This window comes from Pseudopipra pipra, chromosome 16 (assembly GCF_036250125.1).
Source record: "Pseudopipra pipra isolate bDixPip1 chromosome 16, bDixPip1.hap1, whole genome shotgun sequence".
NCBI lineage: Eukaryota > Metazoa > Chordata > Aves > Passeriformes > Pipridae > Pseudopipra > Pseudopipra pipra.
Genome location: NC_087564.1, coordinates 16262112 through 16282559, shown reverse-complemented (window position 1 = coordinate 16282559; position 20448 = coordinate 16262112). Strand labels below are relative to the sequence as shown.

At 56.0% G+C, this 20448-nt stretch overlaps 3 protein-coding genes across 7 annotated transcripts; 1 reads left to right on the top strand and 2 right to left on the bottom strand.

Moving 5' to 3' along the window:
* Window positions 1–398: 398 nt before the first annotated feature.
* Window positions 399–6089, bottom strand: PLK1 (polo like kinase 1). The gene is made up of 10 exons (XM_064673497.1): window positions 5362–6089; window positions 5060–5228; window positions 4819–4963; window positions 4274–4367; window positions 3542–3758; window positions 2893–3051; window positions 2733–2810; window positions 2115–2269; window positions 1514–1696; window positions 399–1132 (listed from the first exon to the last, which is right to left on the bottom strand). Exons 1-10 carry the CDS (start codon window positions 5749–5751, stop codon window positions 926–928), a joined length of 1797 nt encoding a protein of 598 aa, XP_064529567.1. The 5' UTR covers window positions 5752–6089; the 3' UTR covers window positions 399–925.
* Window positions 6090–7502: 1413 nt separating this feature from the next.
* Window positions 7503–12102, bottom strand: DCTN5 (dynactin subunit 5). Its single transcript, XM_064673492.1, has 7 exons — window positions 11980–12102; window positions 11787–11855; window positions 11416–11534; window positions 10874–10985; window positions 10150–10252; window positions 9825–9916; window positions 7503–7856 (listed from the first exon to the last, which is right to left on the bottom strand). The coding sequence occupies exons 1-7, from the start codon at window positions 12025–12027 to the stop codon at window positions 7836–7838; spliced, it is 564 nt and encodes a 187-aa protein (XP_064529562.1). The 5' UTR covers window positions 12028–12102; the 3' UTR covers window positions 7503–7835.
* Window positions 12044–20303, top strand: PALB2 (partner and localizer of BRCA2). 5 transcript variants are annotated; one of them, XM_064673487.1, is made up of 14 exons: window positions 12044–12144; window positions 12232–12291; window positions 12383–12440; window positions 12848–12871; window positions 12964–14862; window positions 15566–16374; window positions 16622–16705; window positions 16827–16988; window positions 17383–17468; window positions 17757–17918; window positions 18077–18193; window positions 18520–18607; window positions 18952–19100; window positions 19979–20303. In XM_064673487.1, the coding sequence occupies exons 1-14, from the start codon at window positions 12094–12096 to the stop codon at window positions 20208–20210; spliced, it is 3981 nt and encodes a 1326-aa protein (XP_064529557.1). In that variant the 5' UTR covers window positions 12044–12093; the 3' UTR covers window positions 20211–20303. The 5 variants fall into 5 exon arrangements, with proteins under 5 accessions (XP_064529557.1, XP_064529560.1, XP_064529558.1 ...); XM_064673490.1 differs by having other exon boundaries at window positions 12383–12447; window positions 12825–12871; XM_064673488.1 differs by lacking the exon at window positions 12848–12871.
* The last annotated feature ends 145 nt before the right edge of the window (window positions 20304–20448 follow it).

The window sequence follows — 20448 nt, the reverse complement described above, 5'->3', positions numbered from 1 at the left end:
AAAGCACCTGTTGGTGCTGGCAGGGAATAGTGGGGGGAGAATACCTGGAGGTCAATGGGCTCCTGCAGGAGTCTGCTGCAGATGACTTCTGCTGATGCTGTACTCATAATTTTACCATGTGGTAAAATAGAGCCAAGCATCTGCAAAAGGGGAAGGTTCCCCAACACTGGAGAAGTAAACTCACCCACCTTGCTCCCAAGAGCATCTCCCAGAACAACTTATTCCCTTCCCCACTTCCCATCAACCTCTGCCAGTTTCCCTCTTGCTCTTTGTCAAGTGGAGCAGAGCGAGAGGCATGCCCAGCCCCAGGCTGAAGGGTAAGAGGATGGCTCTCAGTCACAGGGGAAGGCAGAGGTGCTGCTCCCTCCCTCAGCAAACCAAAGGGAACTGCGACAGGCTGGACGCTGCGGCAAACAATCTTTAATCAAGTTATGCAATATACAAAAGTTGAGGTTTTGTGTAGTTTCAGTATTAAAAGGCCGATTGCTCGGTCTCACCCTGGGCACATTCAATACCTTACCTGAGCTTCTACAAGAGGAAACGAAGCCCAAGGCAAGGGCGCAGCCAACATACAGACACCTCACGTGACAGCTCTGCTCTCCCCATGCTCTGCTCTCCCAAGAGCAGGCCCAGGTGCCTCAAACAAGAGGGCTGGTTTGGAGCCAGGCTTTTGGTTTTGGGAAGTTAGAAAAACAGACTATGTATGGGATTAAAAAAACCACTCCATTAGGAGTGGGGATCAAGAAAGCTTTGGGCATCAGTCAGAGTGATCAACACTGTTCCCACAGCAACAGGGGCTTCCTTGTGGCAATGAGCCCATATCCAAGAGTGGGAGCACAGCTGTGCCACAGGAGGGAAGCTCCCAGACCTCTCCCTCCCCAGCTGGGCAGTTTGGCACAGATGCTGAGTCCAGCAAGAACAAGGTCTAAGCAGAGGGTTTCGCACGGCCCGAGCCAGACTTGGAGCTGAGGAGCTTCTCCACCATGGTGCGGGCGTAGCGGAGCCGGCTGGCCAGCTCCTTGCAGCAGCCGTGCTCCTCGATCAGGCTCAGCTTGTACGTGCGGAAGTCCCGCTTCTCATCTATGTACGTGACAGCAGCCATGAGAGGGCACAGGATGACCTTGGTGTGGTCCTGGGGGGAGAGAGCACACGGTCATCACCCTGAGCACCATGCTGCTCAGGGACAGCATTTCCTGTGGATGTGCCATCCCAGCCACACCCACAGCATGGGGACAAGGCCCTGCTGCAGAATTCCTTCAGAGTGCAGCAAAGGGGCACAGCCAGCTCAGCACTGACTGCAGCATCCTCCCTGCTGCTCGAGAGCTTGGCCTCTCCATGAGCGAGGCACATCTGGGGGGCTCAGGTACCAGCACAGGCAGTGAGGAGCCTCCAGTGCTCAGCTCCCTGGGCAAAGCCTTGGCTCAGGTGATCACCTCCTGATGCCTTCCCAGCAGCACCACGTGCAGCCAGAGCCCTTGAGCAGCTGGAGCCACAGCCCCGGGAAGGGCCTCACCTGGAAGAAGTTGATCTGCACGGTGCCGTTGCTGAGGTGCAGGACGATGGCGCTGCGGGTCCGGAACCAGGTGCAGAGGTAGGGCAGGCGGGCCAGCTCGTCCCCCTCCCGTGGTGTGATGTTGGCCCCTGCCTTCAGCAGGTGCTCGCTCATGTAGTTCCGGAAGTACTTCAGTAGTGTTATCTGCAGATGGGACGGGCTGTGAGGAGCTGAGGGTGACCCTGGGACTGCCATCACAGTCCCAGAGCCTCCTTACATCCTTCACAGCTTGAGGCGCCACTGCACAAACTTGTGCAAATCCTCAAAGTTAACTCAGACTGTGACACTTCAGCCTCGGTTTGCTGAACACTTCAGTCCACGCAAGTCATGCAAGCACTTATTTCTGTGAAACTGCTCATAAATGAGCCTCAGACAGTAGAGGGAAACAGAGATGCTAGTGTCTGTCCTTGGGGCCATGTGTCACCAGCCAGAGGAAGCCTGAAGAGCGCCAGGTGACCCCCAGTTTGAGATGTTTCTCCCTAGAACCCACCCTGCCACCAAAGCCCAAGGTTGGCAGGAGTCTCACCACTCCCCAGCCAGGCTTGCCTTCCCCAGGACTGACCTTCTTGTTCAGGGTGGAGGGGTAGGACCTCACAGTGAAGTAGGACTCGGTGCTGTTCTGCTCAATGTACTGCAGGTTGTCCCCATCGTTGTACATGATGAGGCGAGTGGAGTCATTGAAGAGAACCCCGACACTGTTGTCACACAGCTGGTAACCTGCCCAAAAGGGACCCCGTGAGGCTGCAAACTCAGGGGCCCACCAGCCGTGGGAAACACAAAGGCAGACAGTTGTATCCCCCAGGGGACCCCCGACAGGCACCCCACCAGTCCCTGCCAGGTCTCTTTGTGGGAGTTCTGGGAGGCACTTTTTCACCTCTGCATTTGTCATCTCCCTTACTGCATCACCTGCTGCAGAAACAGCCTCAGCTGCCATTGTGGGTCCCTGTGCAGGCTGGGGAGAGCCTGGCCATCTCATGCACAGGTAAACCCTGTCCACCTGGAAGTGGCCAGGGCTGATATTCAGTGACCACTGCTCTGAATTTTCTGGGTATTTGGTGACATCCCTGGCAGTGGTCTTGGACACATCACAGGAATGTGGTGATTAAAGACCCAAATTCAGGCTTTCCCCAGCCCCTTCAGACATCAGGAAAGCCTGAAGCATTACCCCCACAGTATTTACCTAGTCCATATTTATCTGAGTAGTCCACCCATTTGCTAACCCAGAAGATGGGAATACAGGCTGGGTCCTCGGCTTCTTCTGCAAGAAGAAAGAAGCTTGTTAGGAGACGTTTTCCACACGCTGTGCACCCCACAAAGCCCATGGGCTGCCCCAGGCTCACCTTGTCTCACTGCCACTCTCTCAGAGGGCTTGGCTGCATTGACTGCTGTCAGCTGCTGCAACATGTCAGCCAGGTGGCAGGTGACAGCATCTCCCACCTCCCGCAGTCCCGCTGCTTCCTCCTTTTCTGGCAAGTTCTCCAGTGCAGGGCTGTCCAGTCCTGGGCCAGGAGAAAGGAGACTCTGAGGCTGTGACCAGGGAGAGGTTTCCGAAGGCAGGTATAGGCAACACACACAGAATGGGTCACGTTGGAAAGAACCACAGTGGGGCATCTGGTCCCATCTCCCTGTTCAAGCAGGATCATCCCAGAGCACATGGCACAGGAAGGAGACTCCACACCCTCTCTGGGCAGCCTATTCTAGTGTGTGCCGCCTGCACAGGAAAGAAGTTCTTCCTCATGTTCAGGCAGAACTTCACGTGCACCTTTGTGCTCATCGCCACAGAGCTACAGCTACTGCCGTACTTCCTCCCCACTTTGTTCCCAGGCAGAGCAAGGAGAGCCCCCTCAACCACAAAATGCTCTGAGTTTCCATGAGAATCGGGAGATGATGGGAGTGCCACACTGAGGGTTCTGGATGCTGCCGGAGGCCAGGCAGGCTCTGTGCAGCACTGCAGCCCAGCTGCACACAGGCACTGGCACTCACACTCACCTTTGTTGAGCGCCGTCAGCGGTTTCCGCCCGAGCTCCATCCCGCTGGGAGCGATGGAGAACCGGGGCGCGACCGTGAGGCAGCTGGTGGGCAGGCGGCTGGGGATGTAGCCCGAGGTGAAGAACTCGTCATTCAGCAGCTCGTCAATGGTCGGGCGCGTGGCAGGGTCGGACCTCAGCATCTTCTGGATGAGGTTTGCAGCCACGGGGTTGATGTGCTGAGGGACAGGTGGAGTTTAGAGACAGAGGCCAGTAGGTGACATGCACTAGAGACAGACCAACTGGATTCACGACCCAGGGAAGTTCTGCTTGGAGCAGAGCTCCAGTGCTGCATCAGGCAAACAGGACACAAGCCCGGGGAAGCAGAATTGGGCAGCACAGAGAGCTGTCTCCTAACAGCCTGAAGTCAACTGACTTAAGCAAGACCAGCTCAACAGCAGTGGGATGAACTGGGGACCTGGCCCAGACCTCATGGACTTGCTTGTGTCCATTCACCCTCATGTGCCAACTGCCCAGCTTGGATTTTTGCTGGATCGGGGGGCGGACACCAGCTGGCTCCTCAGGAGGAACCTTTACAGGTTCACTCCACCACGGACTGAACTGTCCCCACCCAGCAGTAACAGCCACTGCCCTGTTACATGAGAGCCACCGAGTGCCAGACACAGGGGGTGCAGCAGGAGGCTGACAGGGAACTGCTGTGAGGTGAATGGATCCTCCATGGCAAGCACCGTACCTTAGGAATGGTATACTCGTTCTTCTTGATCCGGAGGTACGTTTCCTTTAGACAAGAAGTCTCAAAGGGAGGTTTCCCCACCAGCAGAGTGTACCTGGGTGTTCCCAGACAAAAGGGCATCAGTTTTGCAAAAGAGACTCAAGATTCTGTGTGGAAGTGACCCTCTTTTAAGCACACCTGGGGGCTTTCCTGGCAGAGGGAACACACTTAGCATTGGACACTTAGCAGTGCTAACAGCTACTTGTATTTGTGCTTCCCTTTCCCTGGAAAGGGAAGCTGGGATCTAGCACCCTGCGGGGGAAGTTCCAGTTAAGAATGGGAAATGCCCTGGGACAGTCACACTGAGGACCTATCAGCCCACAGACAGCACCCCAGCACGTCAGAGCACAGGCAAGGTCAGGTGCTGGCTGGCAGCCGGGCTCAGCCAGGAGCTCCAGGGACTGTGACCTGGAGCTTTGGCTCACACTAAAGCTCGGATGGGCCAAGAAGACCAGGACCACAGGGACCACCCACCCCCCTGGCCTTGCAAAGGCATTTTGACTCACATGATGCAGCCGATGGACCAGATGTCCACCTCAAAGCTGTGCCCCTTCTTGCCCAGCACCTCTGGGGCAATATAGTTGGGGGTCCCACACAGCGTCTTCTTGCGCTCACCGTCGTACTCGACCTTGGTGGCCAGACCAAAGTCACCTGGAGAGACAGGAAGGAGGGGTGTGTGACCGGACACAACCTGGCCGGCTAGTCCTAGGGCTGGGGTCCCCAACACATCCCGACCTGGGCACTTACCGATCTTCACCTCCATGTCGTCGCTGAGGAACAGGTTGCCCAGCTTGAGGTCGCGGTGGATGACGCGGTGGCTGTGCAGGTACTGGCAGCCCAGGATGGTCTGGCGCAGGTAGTACCGCACCTCGGGCTCGCTCAGCGCCTTCCGCCGCTTGTGCAGCTCCAGCAGCGACTGCGGGGGACGCTCAGTCAGTGCCGGGGTGGGGACACAGGACAGGGGCAGTGCCGGAGGACAGGGGGGAAGGGGACGGTCCATACCCGAGGGACACCGGTGCCCACCGCCCCCCCGAGCCCCTGCCCCTTACCCTGCGGCGGCAGAGCTCCAGCACGACATAGACAAAGTCGGCGTCCTCGAAGAAGCCCTGGAAGCCGACGACATGACGGTGAGAGAGGCTACGGTGGATGGCGATCTCCATGGACATCTTCTCTTTCTGGTGCGGCTTCACCAGCAGCGACTTGGGCACCACCTTCCCCGCGAACACCTCCCGGCTCTCGGCCTCGGCCAGCTCGTAGCACCGCGCGAAGCCGCCCTTGCCCAGGAACCGCCCGCGCACGAAGCTGCGCCGGGTGCGCGGGTCCACGAGCACCTTCGGCACCTCCTTCCCGCCCGCCGCCGCCGCCGCCCGGGCCGGCTCCGTGCGGGGCGGCTCCGCCAGCGCCGCCGGCCGCGCCGCCTTCCCGCCCGCCGCGCTCATGGCGTGCGGGACTGCGGGGGGGCTCTGCCGGGGCCGGAGCAGCGGCGGGGCCTGGCCCGGGCTCAGCTCGGTGTCGGAAGAGTGGCGGGTCCCGGTGCCGGGGAGCGGCGGGTGCGAGCACAGCTCGGGGACGGAGCAGCGGCGGGGCCCGGGGCTGGGCTGGGCTCGGTCGGTGCGGGGGTCGGTGGGTGCCGGTCTCAGGCTCAGCTCGGTCCGGTCGGTCGGTGCCGGGTCGGTGGGTGCTGGGCTCGGCTCAGCTCAGCTCAGCTCGGTCCCGGTTGATCGGTGCCGGCTCGGTCGGGTCGGTGGGTGCCGTGCCGGGCTCGCTGCGGTCGGTCGGTCGGGTCGGTGGGTGCCGTGCCGGGCTCGGTGCGGTCAGTGCGTGGGTGCCGGGTTCGGTGGGTGCCGGTGCCGGGCTCGGTGCGGTCGGTCGGGTCGGTGGGTGCCGGTGCCGGACAGCCCCGATTCAAACCCCCCGGGCCGTTACCGCGCGCGGCCGCTCCCCATTGGCCCGAGGATTTAAAATCCACGCGCGCGCGGGGCACCATGGGAGCCGAGAGGGGCACGCGCCGCCGGGGGCGGGGCCAGGCGCACTCGGACACGCCCCTGCGCGTGCGCCGCCGGCCGTTGGGCGCGGGCGCTGCCGGGCACGCGCGGGGCGCGCTCCCGCTGCCGGGGCACGGCGGGACCGCAACGGGGAACCGGGAATCGGGCCCCGGGAATCGGGGCCCCGGGAATCGGGGCCCCGGGAATCGGGGACCCGGGAATCGGGGACCCGGCAACCGGGCCCCGGGAATCGGGGCCCCGGGAATCGGGCCCCGGCAACCGGGCCCCGGGAATCGGGGCCCCGGGAATCGGGCCCCGGGAATCGGGCACCCGGGAATCGGGGACCTGGACTGGCTCCCCCTCGCTCCCGGTGCCTCTGGGGTGACGTTCTCACAGTTCTCTGGGCTCTCCCTGACCTCACCAACGATTTCTTCACCCTCCTCTTCCCACTCCCCTCAACGACACGCTGCTCAGTGACCCCCCACCCCAGGGCACCCCACCACCGGCGCTGCTCCTGGGCCTGGCACCACTTGCCAAGAGAAGTGACCATGGGATGCTCCCATCCCTTAACCCCACCTTGCTGCCCGCTGGCACAGAACAAAACACCAATGAAAAATAACCCAAAAGGGCACAAAACCAGCAGCAGTGGCCCAACCCAGGTGCCTGCTCTCTGCCTCCAGGTACACACAGTCCCACCTGGCTGGAAGCAGGATGAGGGCAGGGACTTCACCTCCTTTGGCCTTCCTTCCCCATCAGCAGTAGCTATTTCTTTCAGCCTTGGCTAACAAAGAACAGAAGGCTGGCCCTGTGAGTTGAGCCAGTGCCCCAGCTGGCCCTGACCCACTGGCACAGGCCGTTGGTCCCCAGGGTGTCCTGGAGAGCCCAGCACACAGGACCAAGCCCTGAGCCCTGCAGATCACCACAGCCATTCCCCCCATGGAGCTGGATCATCTCGGGAGCTTCTGCTCCCCACAAAGCAGACACAGCCCCCACTCCCCTGGTGACTGCGTGACCTTCCCGCAGAGCCCCTCACAGGCCACCTCAGCTCCTCCTGCTGAGCCATGGGCGCTTGGCACAGAGCGGGAGGTGTGTTCCAGGGACTCTGAACACCCCAAACACAGGCAGCATGGCCCGCCCGTCGGCTGGAGCAACCCCGAGCAAAGCACACAGGAGCAAGGCAGGATCAATGAAGCAAAGACAGCGACTTGGGAGTTGAAGTGCTCCATGTTTGTACAGGATTCCTGAAAGAAGGCATCCCCCTCCCTGCAGGACATGCTTCCCCACTCCTGCAGCTCCTCTGGCTACAGACACAGCCCCCATGGGTCAGGTTTTACTGCACCACGCTGGACCGAACGCTGCCAGCAGAGCTGGGACTCCCTGGGCTGTGGCAGCCACTGACACTCCATCTTCCCAGAGCTGGCACAGGCGGAGAGGTGAGCCCAGGTCAGAGGGATGCTTCAGAGACAGGAGGAGAAAGTGGCCAATGTAAGGAATGTTAACAGTGCTGGGTGTTAGGGATCTTCAGTGGCAGCTTGGTTTTAGGCCCTGGCAGAGGCCACCTTAACAGAGACAATAAAAGAGGTTTTAGTTAAGGCAGAAAGGTTGGCTCAGCCTGTTAGAAGGAAGAGTAGGCCACGAAACATGTAATTGCAGTGACATATCCCTCCATGCTCTACAGCTCTGCTCTCAGGTGATTGTGGAAATGCATCGCTCGCACTTTTCCAGCTGCCATCCCACTCCATCCCAACTCACATCCCTCCTTGCACCCCTCTGCCAGCCGCTGCAGCTGCTGATCAAGCGATCCCGGTGAAACACAGGATGTGGTGTTGAAACTTTGAGGTGACACCATGGCAACACAGCACAGACACCACGCTCCTGCCAGACACTGCCAGGGACACCCAAGGACACGCTCTGAACACCGGACTTGCAGAGAATCTCACAAGAAGCCCCAAACGTGTCGGGTCTGGTGACACGGGAGGCCTCTCCAGCCCCTCAGAGGGAGAAAGCAGCTGTTTCACTCTGTACTTCACTTCTTTAATGCACTGACACTCTGATAGCCAGAACAGCCTGTAACAGTCACAGAAAAAGGGACTGTGGCTCACGCCCAGGCACAGCAGGAACCTCAGTCTAGTCTCAAGTTTGATTTGAAGAGGTACAATCTTGAGTCACTTGAGTAACTGGAGAGGCTTTAATTTATGTACAGTAAAAATACAAACAAACCAGTCAGTGGTTTTACATGTGATGAACAGCAGCTACTACACACATTAGTACTTGTACAGCTGTTTGCTATTAAGGTTTATCAGCATTTGCATTGCACAGATCAGCTGAGGGCTCCAGGGCTGCTCATCCACAACCACACACCTACTACACACCTAATGTCCTGGCCCCAGCTGCTACACTACAACATGCAGGAGCCCCAGTTTAAAACCTACAGCAGTATGATGCTAAGCTTTAGCAGAGCACAACCAGAGCAGGCAGACTCATGTGCAGCCAGTTGTCTGTACTCAGTCAGATATACAAGCATCAGATGCCTCCCAACTTTCAGGGCTGCTCCCAGAAAGAACTATTCCTGCTCTACTACACATCCAAAATTAAATGTTCACTCTTTTCAAGAAGTCTGAGTCTCATTCCTAAGCTTCATAATGCAGAAAAGCACCAAAGAGCTCTCTGCAAATATAGACACTGGGTAATAAATGGGGACAGCTGCAGCATTCTCTCATCCACCATTGGTTTCTGCTTTTAATTACCCACTTTCTGCTGCACTGAATTCTGTGAGTGACATGGCAAACCTCATCCCAAAGGCCTTTGGCTCTTTAAGGTCTGCGATGTTCAGAAGTAGAACACACAGTGGCCACAAGAACACTAACCCTGAGGAGTGAGAGCACTAGACTGATGTCAGTCTGCTTCAGGAGCTAAAAGCTAAGAAACATCCTGTCAGGCAAAGACAGGTGTCAATGTCAGCCAAAATTCCTAAAGCCAATAGCAGGATGATGAACGATGTCCCTACAGAAGAGAATCCCAGGGAGAAAAGGAAGAGGCCATCCATCTCAGCCCACAGGCCTATGGAGCAGCAAGGGTTTTGCCAAAGGAAAGCCCTGGGTCTAACAAACCTCGGTAGGCGTCCGGAACACACCCAAACCAGCCCTCCTGGGCTAGCAAACCTAAAGGCCAGCTTTCGGCTAGGATAGAACTGACCAGACAGGCTGAGGCTGCAGAGCACATGTCAGCTCTGCCTCATTCCCCCGCTGCTGCCCTAAGGCAGGTGTATCAGCTTTCCCAGCTCCAGAACATTCAGTGGCACAGTTCAGACAACGTGGAATGGAGTACATCGGATGAGCATACAAAGTTTGAACAGGACACAGCAGCTTTCACAAGGGACTGCTTGGCCAGGCTGGTGGTGTTGAGGGACACTCACACAAGTGCTCAGGAGAGTGGAGGGCCGGGCCCTGGTCTCACTGGACAACATCCCTCTCCCCACCCCCAGAATGCTCCTGTGTGCCTGAAACATGGGAAATAGGCTACTAGACCTGAGTGAGTGGCAAGAACTTCTGGTAATAGCTCTTGGTAACGTCAATCATGAGTTCCTGGGTGCATTCTGGGAGCTCCCCAGAGAAGAGTCCTGGAAGAAGAACAACAGTATTGACATCAGTCATCATGCATCCTCTACCTGCTGTGCATTAAGGCAGGGAGTTTCACAAGTTAAAACTATTACTTTTCAGTGCAGCAGCTGCCCGATACCTTTATTTCTAGGCACTAAATGCTAAGAAGCAACTTTGTTATATCAATCTCATTTAAAATAAGAATATCCGCATTATCCACACTTCTGTGAAAGAGAAGTTAGAGGGAGCATACCTGGGCAGCCTGAGAAAACAGTGAAAGGTGGGACTACAGTTTCAGGAGGGAGTACTGTGTTGTCCAAGATCTTGCAGCAGTCTTTCAAAACACATCTACGACCCTAAAACAGAGAACAGGAAAAGTTTATACTTAAAAAACTATAAACACGAGATCTTTTGCTTATTACTGATACATTACCTAAATTTCAAGAAGATTAATTGCTCAAAACACATTCTGTATAAGGGATCACAGGAATAATTCTTTACCCTGACTGAATGCTCCTCCCAACAGAATTAACTTTTCTTTTTGAGGAAAAACATGTTTGCTTTTAACTAGCACAGGTACAGGTAGCTGCACATTAACAAGTCAATGTGCAAATTGGCCTGAGTCATGTAGTGCCAGCAAGACCTTTTCTACCTCAGCAACCTTGACTATTTGGTGTTATTTGCACAGAAACACAACTCCACTTGTTCTCTGTGGCCAGGCTGCCTTCCCCGGGCAGTCCCGTTAGCCATAGGGGCAACACTGCTGGGATGGATTTTCCAACCAACAGCAGCTGAACCTGCTGTCCTTGGAAAAGCAAACCTGAAAGCCCTGCTTCCTGCAGAGAAGGAAGAGGAGGAGGAAGGAACAGCGCAGAGTAAGTGCCTGCTCTAGCCAGCTGGTGCAGACACCTCTCAGCTGTCGTCCCAAAGCCTCAGCAGTACCCAGGAGTTTGCAGAGAGGACAAAATGGCACTCACAATGACGCAGTTCTTGCCTATGTGCACGTAGGAGCCGATCTGGGCCGCGTTGACAACACAGTCCTCTTCTATGAACACGTGGTCACCAATGTGGAGAGGGAAGAAAGCCACCCTGTGACAGGACAGGTATTCGTTTGGTGCACAACAAACAAACTGACACTGCTAGACCCAAAATCACCCTGTGGAGTCTCCCATCCCCAGATGGATTAGCAGATGTGGATTTGGTGCTAAGGGAGACAAAACAGTAACTGGTCTTTCTCTTCTCTTTCTAAAGGATGGCCCAAATGAGCACCAGGAAGATGTAAATAAACAAAGAGCAACTGAAACATGCTCTTTACTTTGCTATTCTAATATATCCCAGCTTTTCCATATTGGCCTGAAGTGAACACTAACCCTCAAGGCACAGTTGAACATTTGAGAAAGAGACAGGTTTAGACAGATGTATTTCTGCAAACTGCTGCAGAACAGGGTTCTATGAATAAAAGTCTCAGTCAAGTTGACAGGTATTTTCAGGTGTCTCCCAAAAAGAAGGGGCCTCTTACCCTTTACTGAACTTCTTGAAGGGCGGCCTGATGACGCTGCGGCTCTTGACCACGCAGTGCCGTCCCACCCGCACGTTGGCCAGGTCCCCACGGATGATGCAGTCGTTCATAACTATCGTCTGCAGAAGGGAAGGGAGGTACGTGAGATCCAATTCCTAGCCGTTCCTAGCAGTTGTTACACAGAGTCATGCCAAAGTCTGGTCACTCCAGCAAGATTCTGTTACCTTAGAGAGGATTCTTTCAGTCAAAAGAAAAGCGAGAACAAAGCAAAAGCACAGGAGGCTGGAACCAGCGGCTGTGCTCCCGAGCAGCACAGAGTGAGCCAGACACAACGCCAGGCTCAGGCACAAACACGGTGACGATGTTCTCACCTTGCCGTTGAGGACGATGTTCTGGCTGCCGCACAGCACGGACTGCCGGCTCACCTTGTTGCCGGAGGCCTGCGGGGAGAACGGGCGCGTCACGGCGGCTCTCCCGGGCCCCGCCGCCCCTGCAACGCCCCGGCGAGCCCAGCCCAGCTCGGCCCCCGCTCCCCGGCCCCCGCTCCCCGGCCCCCGGGCCCACCGTCTCGATGTACTCGGACTTGTTGTACAGCATCTCGCTGAGCTCCATGACCGCCCCGCCCGGCCCCGCTTCCGCCGCGTCACTTCCGCCCGCGCTGCCACCGCCCCGGTTGCCATGGAGGAGCCGCGGGCAGCGGCGGCCCTGAGCGGCGCCGACAGGGAGAAGGTGCGGGGCCGGGTGGGGCCGCGGGGCCGGCGGCGGGGCCAGGGCCGGTCCCGGTCCCAGCCCAGCCCGGCGCGGTGTCTCTTGCAGCTGCGGGAGAAGCTGGCGCTGCTGAGGCGGGAGTACAGCGAGACCGTCATCCGGCTGCGGGTGAGCGGGCAGGGCCGGGCCGGGGCACGGCGGGGGGCACCGGGGCACCGGGAGCCGGTCCCAGCCCCGCCGGGGTGTTGTGTGTCCGCAGCGGGCGCGGCGAGCCGAGCGAGCCAGGAGCCACGGCCGGCGGGAGCGGAGCCCCCCAGGTGGGAGATGGTGGGAGCGGAGCCCCCAGGTGGGAGATGGTGGGAGCGGAGCCCCCAGGTGGGAGATGGTGGGAGCGGAGCCCCCAGGTGGGAGATGGTGGGAGCGGAGCCCCCCAGGTGGGAGATGGTGGGCGACCCCCCAGCTTCGCGCTGGGGCGGTGGGACGCCCGGGGACCCCGTCAGCCGCCCTGTGCCCCCCCTTGCCCTCTCCAGGCGGTGGGTCCGGGGCCCGGACTGTGGCCCCTCAGTGCCCCCGCGGAGCCGGGATGGACCGGCCCTGCCGACCCCCTCAACCAGCTGTCCCCTCGGCCGCTGCTGCCACATCTGCTGCCCTCAGACCCGCACACGGCCCTTCCCCTGGGCTGAGCCGTGCTCTGCACTAACATCTCTGCTTCCTTCCTCACCAGGTCTCCAGTGCTCTGATCCTGACTGTAAGATCCCCATCTTTTCCTCCTAACAAAGTGATGTTTTTCTTGGACAGGACTTTGAGAGTACTTTACACGTGTGACATTTTTTCCGCCAGGTTCTAAAGAAAATGCATCTCCTAGTGCTGACAGAGATGGACTCCCTCAGTTACAGACTAAAACCTGCTCTGATGTTGACATGGAGGAGGCAACATCTGTCACATTCAAACACATTCCAGAGTTCTCCAATGATGAGGTTAACACACAGGACAGCTCATGGGCAGAAAGTGTTCAGGCCAGCCAGGAAAACCTGTGCTGTGGGATAATTAGGCCTGTCCTTGAGGAGAAAACATCCCAGACCTCCAGAGGCATGATGAAGCTGAGGAGACGGACAAAGGCTCTGGAATCAAGGGAAGGGAAATCAGTGCACGATGGGCATGTAATCAGCACTGATGAAACAGTGAAAAGTCAAACTGCCAGTGCAGAAGAGCTTCAGTCACCCGTGTTCAGGCACAGCACCCTCTTGCACACTGAGGAACATCCTGAAAGGTCATGCAGGCCAGCTCTTGTGAAGGGAGAAGGAAGCAGTTTCACTCCTGATGCTGCCTCAGGAGCTGTACAGGAGGTGTTCGAGGGCAGTGTCACTGCAGGAGAGCCTGAGCTGTCCCCACATGTGGTCAGGGACAGCAGTGACATCTGGCAGCTCAAGTGCCCAAGGGCTGTGACCATACCTGGCAGCCATGAGCCATGTTCACAGGAGGGAGACTCTCTTTTACTTGACACCAGAGGTGATGGAGAAGAAGAATGCCCCAGTGTAATAAAACAACTGGACAGTGAGAGTTTGCATGAAGATCAGGGAGAATTATGTGGGCTCCTGAATTTAGTGTCAGAAAATGAAGTATTGCCTGAGGACGGAAATAACACTGTAACCAAGGAGAGCAAAAGCCATGAAGGAGATAAAAGTGACGGGGATACCTTAAATCCCTGTCCTGCAGATCGTGCTCTGGGCAGTGCTCAAGAACTGTTGGAGAATCAACAGCTTGAAAATCAGTCAAGACTTTTTCCTCCCAAGGAGGCGACGGCTCCCGAGGGCACGCTGAGCTCTTGCACAGTGGTGGAAGGGCTGCTCTTCCCTGTCGAGTACTACGTCAGGACAACTCGCCGCATGGCCAACTGCCAGAGGAAGGTGGACCTGGATGCTGTAATCCTCAGCCAGCTGGGCAGGAGCAAGAAAGGTCAACGGAGTAAGTGCAAGCAGAAAGATGCAAACTCAGATCAGCCCTCCCAGGAGAGAGCTAAGGCTGATTTAGAGTCAGGGGTCATGCCGTTCCCTTTTCTTGGGGCAGAAGAGGATCCAGCAAACTCAAGTAGTTCTGAGAAATCTCTTCCTGTGTCCAGCAGCAGCAGCAGCACTTCACTTGGATCCATTTCTCAGAAAAGCATCATTAGCACAAGGCAAGAGCAGAGTCGATCCCAGAGGAAACAGAAGGGAAGAAGAAGGTCTGCCTGCAAAGCCCCCGTGGGTCCAGTGTCACAGGAGCTTATAGAGAGTGTGGACCTCATAATGGCCAGGGAAAGCAGTGCTCTGCTGTCAAGTGAGAGTCAGAGTGAAAAGAAAAACTGTGATGCTAACCTTGAAAAGTCATCCTCAGATGAGAGCAAGTTGTCTGGTGCTGCAGCGTTGGGGTCTGGAGAGACAGGAGTGACTGAAGCTGCACAGCCAGCGGGTCCTGATCCTCCTCAGGGAGGGAGCCAAGTGCCGGGGAAATGCCTGTTGGAGCAGGTTCAAAATCCACTTCAGAGCAGCGATGCCGTGAGACCAGGGAATAAAACTTTTGCCAGGCACGTGGGAGATCTGGAAGCCAACTCGCCTGTGTGTCAGGCTGATAAACATCCAGTGGCAAGCGTGAAGAGCCGGCGAGGAGCCGGCGGGGCGGAGCCGCTCCCTGGGATCAGCGTCCCCCTGCGCCGCTCCCTGCGCTGCTCTGCGAGACACAGCGCCCGGCAGGGCTCAGCAGGTACTGCCTCACAGTCAGCACTCCCCAGAACTCCCAGTCCCACAGGCAGGGGAACGTCCAGTGAGTGCAGGCCCTGCTGTTCACACCCTGCAGTGTTTAGTCAGGAAATATGAGGGGGATTAACCATTTCTTTTTTTTTTTTATAAACAAGATATTTTTTAAAAAATTAGGTCATTGTGGTGCCCATGTTCCTTGAACAATTCCAGAAACTTTTACTTCAGCCCAGTGACAGGGAGTGAACAGCAGAGGAGCAGGGCTGAGAACTTCTTGAGCTGCCATTGCTGTTGGAGCAAAGGTTGTGCACACTGGAGCTGATTTCCAGCAGATGGGTGTCCATCAGTTCCTCCAATTGAGTGTGCATACTAATGAGTATTTTCTTTTGGTGCTAACAAGTGTGAAACACAAGACGTAGCCTGAGAGTCTGAGGGTCTGTGAATATTGTGAAAGTGTTGGGAGAAAACCCAACAAACCAAACTGAGCAAGCACTCAATTCTGTCAGGCTTTGGACATGACCTTTGAGCTGAAGGCTTGATGCAGAGCAACTGCAGATTGTAATGTCTTTCCAGAAAAGTGCCACTTCTATGTCTTCAGATGGATATGGCTCTTTTCTTTTTTTTTTTTTAAATATATTGGAGTGGCAGTCTGGATGAGAGATTCTGAAAAGGCAAGTTGCTGATGTTCTCTCTTGTATTCTTGTGTTTAGATGACAGCAGCAGAGGGCACAGCTGTCCCACAGGCTCAGAGGGTCCTGCTGCTCTGGGCCTCCCTGCTGCAGACCCCGGCACTCGCCGCTCCCTCTTCTCCTTCCGCAGCCCCCAGTGGCTGGTCCCCAGGCTGGGCATCAGGGACTTCCACCTACCAAACGAGGAATTTGGAGTACTGAAACTGGAGAAATTGAAATCTTCCCCTGTGAATGACTTGGAGGATTTTGTTCCGAGTGTGTCCGGGGATGGCGTGGCTCCACAGGACACACCAAGTGCACAAATGAATCCAGAAGAAAAAAGTCTCAGAAGTAACTTGATTTCACCTTCCAAAACCAGATTGCCCGAGCTCCCCTGTGTGGAAAGCCCGGCTTCCAAGAAGGACCTTTCCACCCATGAGTTGCTGTTTACTCCCATGGAGACTGTCTTAGCTGGGGCTCCCACCCAGCGTGAGTCTCAGATTTCCTCGTCTGTTTTCCCTGCTGTGGGTGCAACCCCAGCTGTTTTACCTGCAGTGCACAGTGAGGTCTTCCCAGGCACACCTTCTGTGCCCACCTCGCAAGGGACCCTGCCTTCCTCCAGAGGAGCTGCCCAGCTCCTGGGGGATGGGGCACACAAGGACCCTGCCATGCCACTGCTCCCGGACAGCTGTGGTTCAGGGGCTGCCACAAATGAGGAGGAACAAGGTACCATGTTTGCTTTAGCAGATGAAAGAGGTCCTGAGAATAAATCTGATCAGGCTGTGGCCTTGGGTGAGCATCAGCAGTCAGAGAGCAAAGAGCAAGGATCCTGCAGAGCTTCTCCTGAACAGGTAACAAGCTGAGCTCTTTGCCAGAGGTACTAAGGCAATGGGCAAATCCCCTTTCCCAGAGTCTTGTCTGACTTCAGGGGAAAGGCCTCTTTGCATGCTAGTCCTGCATGGATCATGGCTCTCCAGCAACAGCATGCAGAGTGACTGCATGACTGTGACAGAGCACACAACACTTCTGCCTCGCTCTTGCAGGTGCTGAATGTCATTTCAAAGTTGAACTATCCTCCTCCTTTACTTGTTTGTGCAGAAAAATGATGGAGCAGAACAGTTGACTCCAGTGCTGCCAGATGGCCCCAAAGAAGAGAACTTGCAGCTTGTGTCGGAGCTAAAGGTGGGGGAACAGCAGGGAATTGTTACTGTGGCAGCAGCAGCTTTGCAAGACCAAGTTTAACAAAAATGCCACTGATAATCATGTCTATCAGAGAAAAACCAATGCTGTTTGTTTTGGGCAGGATTCCTCAGGTTCCTGTGCCGTGGATGTGAGCACAGTGTGGTGGGAAGCAGCTGGCTGCAGGGAGCTGCGTGTGGTCACTGCTTCCGAGAGCTCCGTGTCCCTGTGGGAACCTCTGGCACCCAACCACTGGGGGAAGGTCTGCACCTGGCAGCTGGGAGAGGTATGGACATGGTCCTTCTTTCTAGAATTTATGGCAATTTTCTTGCCCTATGTGTTAGTTCCCAAGATACAAGGAGCTTGTAGCTTCTGTGGCCACAAGTTACCTACAGGTATTTGATACTCCATGCACAGAATGGTGGCTGCACTTCAGCCACTGCCTTGTGCTCTTTCCGCTTACACTCCTTAGAGACACTTTTTGCCTCTTATATTAACAGGGATTGTTTAATTAGGTAAACAGGCAGCAGACAGTTCAGCTGTTTGTCTAAGTGTGCTTCCTGAGAGTGGTCTGAAAATTAGTTCTGCTCCACATCATTTTACTTGAAACAGTCTAGAAAATGAGAATAAAGTTAAAGGGATGCTGTGGGTGACACTGAATTCTTGTTTTGCTGTCCCAGATTCCTGTAATCCAGATCGTTCCTCTGCCAGACACCTGTAACCTCGTGTGTGTAGCACTGGGAGAGCTGGAGATTGGAGAAATAAGGTTTTGTATTTATTTATTACTAGTGCTTTGCACCCTAAGAAGTTGCAGCTTAGCTCTCCTCACTACTATCTTAGTAGTGGCTGAAATTATCTTTTTACTAATGTGTTACTTTCTCAGTTGCTTTAGCAATTGGAAAAGGTGCAAGGGATTTCTAAAAGTCAGCTATAAGGACTGGTTCATTCACCCCAGAGCTGGCAGACTGAGTAAACATAGGCTGATTTGTATATGCTATGGCATGTTTGAGTGGTGCTTCCTCCTGTCATGGTATGTGCTTGTCTCTTGATTTAGGACGTTGCTTTATTCTTCTGAGACTGACTTGTTCAGGCACTCCCTAGTGAAATCTGGGAATATAAAAGCAGTTGTTGGGCTAAAGGACCAGAGGCTAGTGAGCAGCAGCAGGACCCTGCAGGAGCAGCAAGTGGAGATGGTGTGGCTCTCAGGGACAGGAGGGTGAGTTTGGGGGTGCTGGTTTGTGGTGGTCTCTGTGGCAGGTGGGACAAAAGTGAGGAAACATCTTGGATGTAGAAAAAGTGGGTTCCTGTTCTTCCTGGAGTGGTGCTGGGCACTTGTTTTTTCAGCTGCTTTTCTATGTGCTGATCTCCCTTCAGGAGCAAGGACAGGCAGACCCTGATGCCCCCTGAAGAAACTGTTACAGCCTTTGCTGAAGTAGAAGGGATGAGAGAGGCCTTGGTGGGCACCACTGCTGCCAACAGCATCGTGGTGTGGTCAGTGTCTCCTCTGCCATTACACGGTTGAGGGGGGTGGGGGCTGCAGCAGAAAGCTGCAGGGTTGTGCAGGAGTGCTGGCTGGGTGCTGAGCCACCCTGGAAATGGTGGTTGTCAGAGGGCCTGCAGTATGGCCCCACAGTCACATGGACAGGGAATGAACTGTGCTACTGTAATTCCATTGCTTTTGCATCATTCTCATTACACCCTCCCTGTGGCCTCTTGTTTGGCTGATGTGGAACCAAACCCGTGTCCATCCTGCACAGTGGTGTAACTGTGATTAGAGGATGAAAATGTGTCAGAGTTTGTGTTTTCACCAACTGCAGGAATCTGAAAACAGGCCAGCTCCTGAGGAAGATGCACGTTGGTTATTCCTACCCAGCTTCCATCTGCCATCGAGCATATTCCGACTCCGTACGTACATGAAATTCTCTTCATGCTTGGGCTACACTGACTGGGCTGGGGACACAAAGGATTGAGGTTTCTAGAGGATTGAAGGTAAATGCATAAATCCATCGAGTCACTGAGCTGTCACTCTGCTGTGTTGCATCAGCCCTTATCAGCCAGCAGCTGCTTTGGGTTTTATCTTATTTGATAAGGAAAGTAAACCATTTCTGTTTTCTTCAGTAAAAATAATGTATCACTGTCCATGGGGCTGTGATTAGAGAGAGACTGCAGCTGTTAATTTTTGGAAAATTCTTTGAGTTTTTCCCCTCCTGCTGTTGTTTTTAGTGATGTATTTTCCCTCTCTCTATCAGGGCCTTCTGTTTGTTGTTTTAAGTCATCCACATGCCAAAGAGAGCGAGTCCTGTGGAAACCCAGCGTTCCGTGTGGTGGCCTTCAACCCCCGGACGGGCAGGAGCCGGGGGGTGATGTTCTCCTCCCCCCCCCCCAGCCCTGCGGGGAGGCAAGTGCTGGGGGCTGGGCTGGCTCCTTCCAGGGGCTGTGGGAGGACCCAGCGAGTGGAGCTGGCAGGGATCCCGTTGCCATCTCCCCAGCGATAAGGGGCTGCATCCGGCGCTGCCGCGTGTCCGGTGCAGGGCTGGGGGGGCTGGGGGTGTGGATGGGCTGCTTCCTGCCCGCTTCCCGCTGTGCCCTGGCCCCCTGCCCCCAGCACTGGCACTGGGGGCCTGTGTCCCTGGGCTCCTCAGGCAAGCCTGGTGCTGCCTGCAGCAGTGGCACTCTGGGCTGCTGGGGGGCCCCGGGCCAGGTTGGTTTGTGTGGAGCAGTGCTGCAGGCAGATGGCCTTTTCCTTCCTGTGCCTTGTGTTTTGTGGTGTCAGCAGGCTCAGCCTCAGCTTTAAGGCTCAGCCTTGCAGTGTTCCTTACACAGGAAATGTGATGGACGTATGGGAGTAGCAGCAGATCAAGATCTTGCTTACTGAACAGTCATGGAATCACAGAATGGTTTGGATGGGAAAGAACATTAAAGATTGTCCAATTCCACCCCCTGCCATGGGCAGAGACACCTTCCACTAGCCCAGGTTGCTCCAAGCCCTGTCCAGCCTGGCCTTGAACACTTCCAGGGATGGGGCTTTCTTTAAAGAGTTGTTTTTTAAGAGTCCCCTTTTTTAAGAGTACACCTTTTTCAAGTATGTTCTGAGTCTCAAGGAGTATTTTCTTGACCTTCTCCCTTTGCAGTTGCGCTGGAGGCACAGCCCGGACCGTAGCCTGGCTGCAGTTGGCCATTAATCTGTACCTGAACCCCAAGCCAAGGGAACAAACACTGCCCTTCGTGGTGTCTTTGCAGACCTCTGCTGTGTGCTGACCCCCCATGTCCCTGCAGGTACCTGGAGGGCGACGTGTGGGACACGGCGGGAGCGGCCGTGCTGACGTCGGGCGCCGTGGCCGTGTGGGACCTGCTGCGGGGCCAGTGCACGGCGGTGCTGCCCCCGGGCCCCGCGGGGCGCTGGGCACTGGCACGCTGGGCCACAGCCGGGGCCGGGCTGCTGGCCGGGCAGCACGACGGCACCGTCCGCCTGTACCGGTACCGGCAGCCACAGCCGGGAGCCGCCTGACGGGGGGCAGGACCCCATCACCGGTACCTCTGCTGCTGCTGGGGCCGGGTGTGCTGGGTGTGTGCGATGCCATTAAACGTTGTTGCCTTTGGACGACTCCGTGTCTGCCACTGCCATGCTGGGGGGCTGCTGGGGGGCAGCATGGCCACAGGCTGCTGGGGGACTGTGGAGAAGGACCTGCTGTCCTGCTGTCCCAGACCAGCAGTGTGTCCTGAGAACCAAGAAGGCCACTGGGGTC

Excerpts from the sequence above, each read along its gene's own strand:
- DCTN5 (XM_064673492.1), bottom strand. The coding sequence starts at position 12,027 with ATGGAGCTCAGCGAGATGCTGTACAACAAGTCCGAGTACATCGAGACG. Across the intron at positions 11,856-11,979 it reads AGTCCGAGTACATCGAGACG|GCCTCCGGCAACAAGGTGAG; the intron begins GTGGGCCCGGGG and ends TTCTCCCCGCAG. Across the intron at positions 7,857-9,824 it reads AGTTCTTGCCACTCACTCAG|GTGGCCTCTGCCAGGGCCTA; the intron begins GTCTAGTAGCCT and ends GTCTCTGTTAAG.
- PALB2 (XM_064673486.1), top strand. The coding sequence starts at position 12,535 with ATGGTGGGAGCGGAGCCCCCCAGGTGGGAGATGGTGGGCGACCCCCCA. Across the intron at positions 12,872-12,963 it reads CCAGTGCTCTGATCCTGACT|GTTCTAAAGAAAATGCATCT; the intron begins GTAAGATCCCCA and ends TTTTTCCGCCAG. Across the intron at positions 19,101-19,978 it reads CCCCCCAGCCCTGCGGGGAG|GTACCTGGAGGGCGACGTGT; the intron begins GCAAGTGCTGGG and ends ATGTCCCTGCAG.
- PLK1 (XM_064673497.1), bottom strand. The coding sequence starts at position 5,751 with ATGAGCGCGGCGGGCGGGAAGGCGGCGCGGCCGGCGGCGCTGGCGGAG. Across the intron at positions 4,368-4,818 it reads TGGTCCATCGGCTGCATCAT|GTACACTCTGCTGGTGGGGA; the intron begins GTGAGTCAAAAT and ends GGGAACACCCAG. Across the intron at positions 2,811-2,892 it reads GAGAGTGGCAGTGAGACAAG|AAGAAGCCGAGGACCCAGCC; the intron begins GTGAGCCTGGGG and ends TTCTTCTTGCAG.